Source organism: Echinococcus granulosus (assembly GCF_000524195.1).
Source record: "Echinococcus granulosus chromosome Unknown EG_S00142, whole genome shotgun sequence".
Classification (NCBI taxonomy): Eukaryota; Metazoa; Platyhelminthes; class Cestoda; order Cyclophyllidea; family Taeniidae; genus Echinococcus; species Echinococcus granulosus.
The window spans coordinates 188,498-199,245 of NW_020170522.1; the positions used below are offsets into that span (position 1 = coordinate 188,498).

The following is a 10,748-nucleotide window of genomic DNA, read 5'->3' on the forward strand; positions in this document are numbered from 1 at the left end:
CGAAAAACCACGTACGAGATGCATCAGGTGTTTGTGTGGCTTTGCAAGCAAAGTGGTCCCATTTTCGTGATATCACCAATGAACAATATGTTAGATCTCGGTGTTAGCAGCCTACGACGGAATGTGGTGAAGTGCGCACAATAGGAAAAACATGCCAGGGCGACCCTGTCAGTCCATAGTCATGAGCAGGTGTGCACACCCTCAAGACAAAGACCCTACCAATGCAGACTGTTAGGCGTGCATGTCTTAACAGAGATTAAACAGATAACGATTAAAATAGACCGCTCTTCACTGCCATTTGTCTGCTTAAATCAAAAGTGGCAATGAACAAATCCGAATTAAAGCATCCTAAGAGGACGGTGCAAATGGGGCGCCATGTCCACTTTGTGAACCCCTATGACAGTTCTAACTGAATGAGTCTGGAATTGGAGAGCCATTAATAGTTCTGTTTTTCCGAAAATCTACCCTCAGGCAGTAGCGATTGAAGGGAATTATTCTTTAAATGTATGTCCCTGCCTTGGATGTGCGTAACCACACCACTTTAAGCAAACTAGACACCAGTTTTAGTTTCGCACACTTAAATTGATGCTCGTACTCTGCTTACAGCAAGAAAACATTAAGCTGGGGATTTCAATGCAGGTTGAGAATAGGAGCAGACCTCGTTTACCCTCATTTTCCCTACAACCACCCAATGCTTCCAAATGGCACTTGACTTGACACAAAACAGCCAGACGTTAAAATATGATTTCGCAACATCATTCAGAGACTCTCTTCTCTAGAGCTGCCTCAAATGTAGCTTCGTACGCTGCACAGAATGCGAGTCACTTACAAAGCCACAGATGCTTTCATCGAGCTTGACAAAACAAAAGTAGCAGTGTCATAGAAGGTGCTGCTCGGTCTCACCTCAAACACAATATGCAAGCAAGTGTCAATTTCATTTTTAAGGCAAACCGATTGTTGCCGCACAGGCTGCATGGAAATGAGAAGAGTGAATGATTTGGCTATGACGTGTGTAATACTAATGATGTTTAAACGTAACCTCTAGGGAGGAAGTGGGCAGTCAACTCGAACATCGTGATAGGGGAGTGGTCACGATCCCCGAAACAGAGAAGAGCTCGGTCATCCAATACCCCTACACCTCTACCCATCCTCATTTACTCTAACCCATGATCAGGTTCCAATCAAAGTAGCCCTTTCGTTTAATAGGCATGAAGGTCAGGGAGGAGCAGATTGATACCGAAGGACCTCCTCCCTTTCAAAGAGGACATTAACTTTAAAGAGCAGCTGAAAACGGCAAAATTAAACCTCCATCTCTCTCCTCAGTGCCAAAGTTCACCATTAAATCCTCCGTGTCCTCCCTCAAGACCTGCTTTCGGTGCAATCGACACCGGCTTCACCCACGACATTGACATCAATCAATGTTGCCATGCCTTAACTCAACTTGTCATTGATCAGAAAGAGCCGACCTAAGTCAAAGACTTCTTCCCATACTACCAAAATGTCGAGGGGAATGACGAGGGGCACTCTAGAAATCCTCAACATCTAGCCAAACGTGCCTTTCGGAGCCCACCTTCAAACAAGGTCGCTAATTGGATAAACGTTCGGTTCAGAAACAGAGTCCGATCTCCCGTTATGCTTGAGAAACTTTCCAGCATAAAGACCAACTGGCTCAGCCGACGGGTCAAGTTCGCAACCCAAAGGCGCCAGCAACCTCATGCAGTTGCGCTGCATCAGAAGCTCAACAGATGGTCAAAGCCAGCACCCTCCTATCGTGCTCCTTTGCGACATGCACCAAGACCAAGTCAACCTTCCTTCTCCTTATCCTATCTATTTCTCATGGGCTTTCATTCAGTAATTCTAGTCCCAGGTGAAATACAATGACGCCCATCCCCTTTCCTTCTCCACTCGGGTGCAGCTAAATTAATAGTAAACCTTCTCAAAAAAAATTAGTTTTAACAGAAGAAAATTGGATGCTTGTAAAAGGGGCAACGTCGTCAGAAGTCTGCATAGGCAAAGACATCTGGACAGTGAAATTTGTTATGTCTATAACTGGCTCGAGAGGTGATGCGTGGTGCTGATTTTGTACGCTGCGACAACCCTGTCCTATTGTTTGTGGAAGACACCTTCTCCACTCAGCAAGGCACAACGCCATGGCGGATATTTTGCTGCAGAGAGTAGACGCCGACCACATCTACACCGCTCTTTTAAAGCCACAGACATCCCAAGGAACGACTTGAATGACCTTTATGCTCATCGTATCCACATTACTGATGACACGAGGAAAGAACTTCACGAGTTGCTGTTGAAGTATGCCAACAAACTCTCATGGCAAGGCACTAAACTGGGACGACCACACACCGTCAAGCATACGATAGACAGCTGCGAGGCTTGATTCTTTTTGACATCCACCCAGGCGTATTTCCCATCCTCTGATAAAAGAAGTAAACTGTCCGGATAAAGAGATGATTCAAGTCGAGTTTATAAAACCATCAAAGTTACTGTGGACCTCTCCGGTCGATCTGGAAAAGCAAAACGACGGTAGCCTGCGATTGTACATCGACTATAGGAAGCTGGACGCCGTAACAAAGGAGGACTCCTTCCATTACCCCACATAGTAGATTCACTGGACTCCCTACATTGGTCACACTGGTTTTACTGTAAAAGTTAATTGTAGAAATCTTAAGGGCAGAGAGAAATGGACTTTTATATTGCTAAACGAGCTTTATGAATTCCTGCGAATGCATTTGGGACTCTCTAACGCTGAGGCCATCTTCCAACCCCTGAAACGAATATCATTAAATGACTTATTCCCTAAACATTGCCTAATCTACCTCACTAATATACTCGTTTATGGTGGCGAAACTTGAGAGCACTACGCCAAGCAGGAAATTGTGTTAAACCGTCTATACACGCAAAATTGTCCATGAGAAGAAAGGATTGCCACTTTATGCATCACTCCGTTAACTTCTGGGCACATACACTCTCGTCAGACAGCATGGCAGTCACTTAAGTCCGTACACAAGTGAGGACAAGACCAACATTAACCAATTTGACGGAGCTCTGTTGTTTCCCTAAATTTGGCGAATTACTACAGGCGATTTGTCAGAGGCAACCGTCCCGCTGCACTAGGTAGTCTAACAGCAGGCGATGAGGAATTTTAAGTGGGAGAAATCGCACGATGAAGAGTTCAAAGGACTGAAACAAATGATCCACCTTACACTGACTCTAGCACTGCCCAACTTCGCACCCAGCAGTCCACATTTCGGACTGAACAACAAAACCAGTGATGCGACCACCAATGCCGAACTATCATGAAGGTAGAAAGAAGGAGGGAAACGAGTCATCACCTACGCGAGCACCAGAATCGGCAAAAATGCGGCAGAAAGGTGCATCACAACGCTAGCTGTTAGCTATCTACTCAATGGTTAAACTACTCAGACACTATCCGATAGTAAGGGTGGACCATCAGGCACTCACCGTTAAAATAATGAAGGGGAATGACCATTTATTTGCACACAGGTACGAAGAACTGCAGTCATATGATTTAACACTTCAATACAGAAAAGGGAATACGCATAGTAATGTGGTCACTCTGCTCCGCAGACAGATAATGTTGCAGTACGTACAATATTCTCAAGTAAAACTACAAAACATCACCAGAGAAACACGCAGAGTACCAACCACAATTAGGCTCTGATACGAATCCTATGCCCACAGGTCATTTAGTACAACTATGCAGTTCGATAGCTTCACCTGAAACATTCTGCGAGTTCCATCATCCGTGGAGCGAGGATGCAGTTAAAGTGGTAAAATTCCTCTCGCCTACAAACTACCTCCTCCGTACTCAGCCAATCACCGTCCACCAAAACAAGACGCATCCAGATAGTGGTCATCACTGGTTGGAGAGGAAGACAATGTTTACGCAGGAGTGGAAGATAGAAAAGCACATCTGATAGCACACGAAGAGACCAGCCTTAAGGGGTCACCTGTGACGATGATCGAAATGACGAGAAGACTCTGCCATTCATGTCTGTTAGAAGGTGCCTTCAAGATGAGAAGCATTCAGAGAAAGACCAACCAAGAAGAGGAGGAGTTGTGGAAATTTGCTGAAGTGGGCTAGAGTTTAAGTGCACGCAGCCCTGACGCGGATTGCCCGCTTACAATACTTATGATCTTGTCTAATCAGTTGCATAATCTGAAGGCCGAGGATGAAGAGATAAGTGATGAAACTGCCACACATCACAAACTCAGAGAAGTTAAATACACATTACTTGAAGTCAGTAGAAAATGCACAAACCTGGAGTAACTAGGTATCCTCATGTGTATACTCTGAGACTCCCCCTTAATAACTAGACAGAGCATTTAAATAATAAGCGGTTGTCTACACACCTATCAAAGGGTAAAGTATCATGAACAATATGCGATAGCAAATGTTCAATTTGTACAAATCTCGACTTGCTAGGCGTATGCAAGAAGAAGGATAGCCAGAAGGTAAACGAAGGCAGCTCGTTGTTCGAAGCTAAAGCATGGACAAACACAGATCATCCTGCTTAAGTTTTGAAACACAATTAACATGTAAAGTGAAGTCCGTGGGTAAAAACAAACTAGTCACGAACCTACGAAGCTCATGAAGGTGAGGTGTCTCTGTCACATCAGCCCAAACAGTTCTGTGTGAATTTCTGTAAAGCAAGGGACATGAAGTGTCAATAAAAGCAGTCATCATGAAGTAAGGCCCGCAAATGAGGGGATACGCAGAGGGATGGCACGAGAGGAAGTGCTCTCTCAGCAACTCCCACGTCTCGTAGAACGCACAACACTCCCCACAGTAACGACGTGTTTCACCACGCTCTGTAAGTTGAGCTACAGCACACCGCAATGAAGGATTAGTTGAAGAGAACCTCGTATCCACACCAACATTATGGCAGAGCATCCGACGACTCACTGATGTGTTCTGCAACAAGGTGGTAAAGGAGTGACAGAAAGCTTTCAAATCGGTGGTGGCACATGGAGCACTTGGTGTCTTCAGACACTACTTTTGCAGTCAAAATGTCGCCTTTTTGTCCTCAACACAATTGCGAATACAAAGCAAGAGAGCTAGAAACATTTCTCGTACTGTCTTACGCTTTTGATGTAGCAAGACCAATCCAACGGTATCTCGCATCGTAAAACACGTCGGACAAAATGGGGGCAAGCTTACTAAAACGTGTTACGAATGATTCAAGTGCTGAAATCTTGTCGATGGGTGCAAAAGTAACATGATGACATGATTTATAAACAAACACGCTTGTCCAATGTGACTGATTGTTGGCATACAAAACAATCAAATTTGATAACAACTTAAGGCATATACACAGACCTCGTAGCAATGCACGACGCTTACATCCATGCTCACGAAACATGTGTGCTCGGTAAGACGTGGCGTTATTGTAGGTTATGGGGAGTGCGCACAATAGGAAAAACATGCCAGGGCGACCCTGTCAGTCCATAGTCATGAGCAGGTGTGCACACCCTCAAGACAAAGACCCTACCAATGCAGACTGTTAGGCGTGCATGTCTTAACAGAGATTAAACAGATAACGATTAAAATAGACCGCTCTTCACTGCCATTTGTCTGCTTAAATCAAAAGTGGCAATGAACAAATCCGAATTAAAGCATCCTAAGAGGACGGTGCAAATGGGGCGCCATGTCCACTTTGTGAACCCCTATGACAGTTCTAACTGAATGAGTCTGGAATTGGAGAGCCATTAATAGTTCTGTTTTTCCGAAAATCTACCCTCAGGCAGTAGCGATTGAAGGGAATTATTCTTTAAATGTATGTCCCTGCCTTGGATGTGCGTAACCACACCACTTTAAGCAAACTAGACACCAGTTTTAGTTTCGCACACTTAAATTGATGCTCGTACTCTGCTTACAGCAAGAAAACATTAAGCTGGGGATTTCAATGCAGGTTGAGAATAGGAGCAGACCTCGTTTACCCTCATTTTCCCTACAACCACCCAATGCTTCCAAATGGCACTTGACTTGACACAAAACAGCCAGACGTTAAAATATGATTTCGCAACATCATTCAGAGACTCTCTTCTCTAGAGCTGCCTCAAATGTAGCTTCGTACGCTGCACAGAATGCGAGTCACTTACAAAGCCACAGATGCTTTCATCGAGCTTGACAAAACAAAAGTAGCAGTGTCATAGAAGGTGCTGCTCGGTCTCACCTCAAACACAATATGCAAGCAAGTGTCAATTTCATTTTTAAGGCAAACCGATTGTTGCCGCACAGGCTGCATGGAAATGAGAAGAGTGAATGATTTGGCTATGACGTGTGTAATACTAATGATGTTTAAACGTAACCTCTAGGGAGGAAGTGGGCAGTCAACTCGAACATCGTGATAGGGGAGTGGTCACGATCCCCGAAACAGAGAAGAGCTCGGTCATCCAATACCCCTACACCTCTACCCATCCTCATTTACTCTAACCCATGATCAGGTTCCAATCAAAGTAGCCCTTTCGTTTAATAGGCATGAAGGTCAGGGAGGAGCAGATTGATACCGAAGGACCTCCTCCCTTTCAAAGAGGACATTAACTTTAAAGAGCAGCTGAAAACGGCAAAATTAAACCTCCATCTCTCTCCTCAGTGCCAAAGTTCACCATTAAATCCTCCGTGTCCTCCCTCAAGACCTGCTTTCGGTGCAATCGACACCGGCTTCACCCACGACATTGACATCAATCAATGTTGCCATGCCTTAACTCAACTTGTCATTGATCAGAAAGAGCCGACCTAAGTCAAAGACTTCTTCCCATACTACCAAAATGTCGAGGGGAATGACGAGGGGCACTCTAGAAATCCTCAACATCTAGCCAAACGTGCCTTTCGGAGCCCACCTTCAAACAAGGTCGCTAATTGGATAAACGTTCGGTTCAGAAACAGAGTCCGATCTCCCGTTATGCTTGAGAAACTTTCCAGCATAAAGACCAACTGGCTCAGCCGACGGGTCAAGTTCGCAACCCAAAGGCGCCAGCAACCTCATGCAGTTGCGCTGCATCAGAAGCTCAACAGATGGTCAAAGCCAGCACCCTCCTATCGTGCTCCTTTGCGACATGCACCAAGACCAAGTCAACCTTCCTTCTCCTTATCCTATCTATTTCTCATGGGCTTTCATTCAGTAATTCTAGTCCCAGGTGAAATACAATGACGCCCATCCCCTTTCCTTCTCCACTCGGGTGCAGCTAAATTAATAGTAAACCTTCTCAAAAAAAATTAGTTTTAACAGAAGAAAATTGGATGCTTGTAAAAGGGGCAACGTCGTCAGAAGTCTGCATAGGCAAAGACATCTGGACAGTGAAATTTGTTATGTCTATAACTGGCTCGAGAGGTGATGCGTGGTGCTGATTTTGTACGCTGCGACAACCCTGTCCTATTGTTTGTGGAAGACACCTTCTCCACTCAGCAAGGCACAACGCCATGGCGGATATTTTGCTGCAGAGAGTAGACGCCGACCACATCTACACCGCTCTTTTAAAGCCACAGACATCCCAAGGAACGACTTGAATGACCTTTATGCTCATCGTATCCACATTACTGATGACACGAGGAAAGAACTTCACGAGTTGCTGTTGAAGTATGCCAACAAACTCTCATGGCAAGGCACTAAACTGGGACGACCACACACCGTCAAGCATACGATAGACAGCTGCGAGGCTTGATTCTTTTTGACATCCACCCAGGCGTATTTCCCATCCTCTGATAAAAGAAGTAAACTGTCCGGATAAAGAGATGATTCAAGTCGAGTTTATAAAACCATCAAAGTTACTGTGGACCTCTCCGGTCGATCTGGAAAAGCAAAACGACGGTAGCCTGCGATTGTACATCGACTATAGGAAGCTGGACGCCGTAACAAAGGAGGACTCCTTCCATTACCCCACATAGTAGATTCACTGGACTCCCTACATTGGTCACACTGGTTTTACTGTAAAAGTTAATTGTAGAAATCTTAAGGGCAGAGAGAAATGGACTTTTATATTGCTAAACGAGCTTTATGAATTCCTGCGAATGCATTTGGGACTCTCTAACGCTGAGGCCATCTTCCAACCCCTGAAACGAATATCATTAAATGACTTATTCCCTAAACATTGCCTAATCTACCTCACTAATATACTCGTTTATGGTGGCGAAACTTGAGAGCACTACGCCAAGCAGGAAATTGTGTTAAACCGTCTATACACGCAAAATTGTCCATGAGAAGAAAGGATTGCCACTTTATGCATCACTCCGTTAACTTCTGGGCACATACACTCTCGTCAGACAGCATGGCAGTCACTTAAGTCCGTACACAAGTGAGGACAAGACCAACATTAACCAATTTGACGGAGCTCTGTTGTTTCCCTAAATTTGGCGAATTACTACAGGCGATTTGTCAGAGGCAACCGTCCCGCTGCACTAGGTAGTCTAACAGCAGGCGATGAGGAATTTTAAGTGGGAGAAATCGCACGATGAAGAGTTCAAAGGACTGAAACAAATGATCCACCTTACACTGACTCTAGCACTGCCCAACTTCGCACCCAGCAGTCCACATTTCGGACTGAACAACAAAACCAGTGATGCGACCACCAATGCCGAACTATCATGAAGGTAGAAAGAAGGAGGGAAACGAGTCATCACCTACGCGAGCACCAGAATCGGCAAAAATGCGGCAGAAAGGTGCATCACAACGCTAGCTGTTAGCTATCTACTCAATGGTTAAACTACTCAGACACTATCCGATAGTAAGGGTGGACCATCAGGCACTCACCGTTAAAATAATGAAGGGGAATGACCATTTATTTGCACACAGGTACGAAGAACTGCAGTCATATGATTTAACACTTCAATACAGAAAAGGGAATACGCATAGTAATGTGGTCACTCTGCTCCGCAGACAGATAATGTTGCAGTACGTACAATATTCTCAAGTAAAACTACAAAACATCACCAGAGAAACACGCAGAGTACCAACCACAATTAGGCTCTGATACGAATCCTATGCCCACAGGTCATTTAGTACAACTATGCAGTTCGATAGCTTCACCTGAAACATTCTGCGAGTTCCATCATCCGTGGAGCGAGGATGCAGTTAAAGTGGTAAAATTCCTCTCGCCTACAAACTACCTCCTCCGTACTCAGCCAATCACCGTCCACCAAAACAAGACGCATCCAGATAGTGGTCATCACTGGTTGGAGAGGAAGACAATGTTTACGCAGGAGTGGAAGATAGAAAAGCACATCTGATAGCACACGAAGAGACCAGCCTTAAGGGGTCACCTGTGACGATGATCGAAATGACGAGAAGACTCTGCCATTCATGTCTGTTAGAAGGTGCCTTCAAGATGAGAAGCATTCAGAGAAAGACCAACCAAGAAGAGGAGGAGTTGTGGAAATTTGCTGAAGTGGGCTAGAGTTTAAGTGCACGCAGCCCTGACGCGGATTGCCCGCTTACAATACTTATGATCTTGTCTAATCAGTTGCATAATCTGAAGGCCGAGGATGAAGAGATAAGTGATGAAACTGCCACACATCACAAACTCAGAGAAGTTAAATACACATTACTTGAAGTCAGTAGAAAATGCACAAACCTGGAGTAACTAGGTATCCTCATGTGTATACTCTGAGACTCCCCCTTAATAACTAGACAGAGCATTTAAATAATAAGCGGTTGTCTACACACCTATCAAAGGGTAAAGTATCATGAACAATATGCGATAGCAAATGTTCAATTTGTACAAATCTCGACTTGCTAGGCGTATGCAAGAAGAAGGATAGCCAGAAGGTAAACGAAGGCAGCTCGTTGTTCGAAGCTAAAGCATGGACAAACACAGATCATCCTGCTTAAGTTTTGAAACACAATTAACATGTAAAGTGAAGTCCGTGGGTAAAAACAAACTAGTCACGAACCTACGAAGCTCATGAAGGTGAGGTGTCTCTGTCACATCAGCCCAAACAGTTCTGTGTGAATTTCTGTAAAGCAAGGGACATGAAGTGTCAATAAAAGCAGTCATCATGAAGTAAGGCCCGCAAATGAGGGGATACGCAGAGGGATGGCACGAGAGGAAGTGCTCTCTCAGCAACTCCCACGTCTCGTAGAACGCACAACACTCCCCACAGTAACGACGTGTTTCACCACGCTCTGTAAGTTGAGCTACAGCACACCGCAATGAAGGATTAGTTGAAGAGAACCTCGTATCCACACCAACATTATGGCAGAGCATCCGACGACTCACTGATGTGTTCTGCAACAAGGTGGTAAAGGAGTGACAGAAAGCTTTCAAATCGGTGGTGGCACATGGAGCACTTGGTGTCTTCAGACACTACTTTTGCAGTCAAAATGTCGCCTTTTTGTCCTCAACACAATTGCGAATACAAAGCAAGAGAGCTAGAAACATTTCTCGTACTGTCTTACGCTTTTGATGTAGCAAGACCAATCCAACGGTATCTCGCATCGTAAAACACGTCGGACAAAATGGGGGCAAGCTTACTAAAACGTGTTACGAATGATTCAAGTGCTGAAATCTTGTCGATGGGTGCAAAAGTAACATGATGACATGATTTATAAACAAACACGCTTGTCCAATGTGACTGATTGTTGGCATACAAAACAATCAAATTTGATAACAACTTAAGGCATATACACAGACCTCGTAGCAATGCACGACGCTTACATCCATGCTCACGAAACATGTGTGCTCGGTAAGACGTGGCGTTATTGTAGGTTATGGGG

The 10,748-nt window shown here is 44.7% G+C and overlaps 1 protein-coding gene across 1 annotated transcript in view; it reads right to left on the bottom strand. All coding sequences in view use genetic code 11, as the record gives it.

Annotated features, from left to right (window-relative positions):
• The window catches only part of EGR_09316 (hypothetical protein), a gene marked incomplete at both ends in the record, with an annotated part of 11,632 nt that extends 937 nt beyond the window's left edge, over positions 1-10,695 (bottom strand). Inside the window, one exon of the mRNA XM_024498565.1 lies at positions 10,666-10,695. Within this exon, the coding sequence (XP_024347038.1) occupies positions 10,666-10,695 (30 nt within the window). The remainder of the gene's footprint in view (positions 1-10,665) is intronic.
• Between the last annotated feature and the right edge of the window lie 53 nt (positions 10,696-10,748).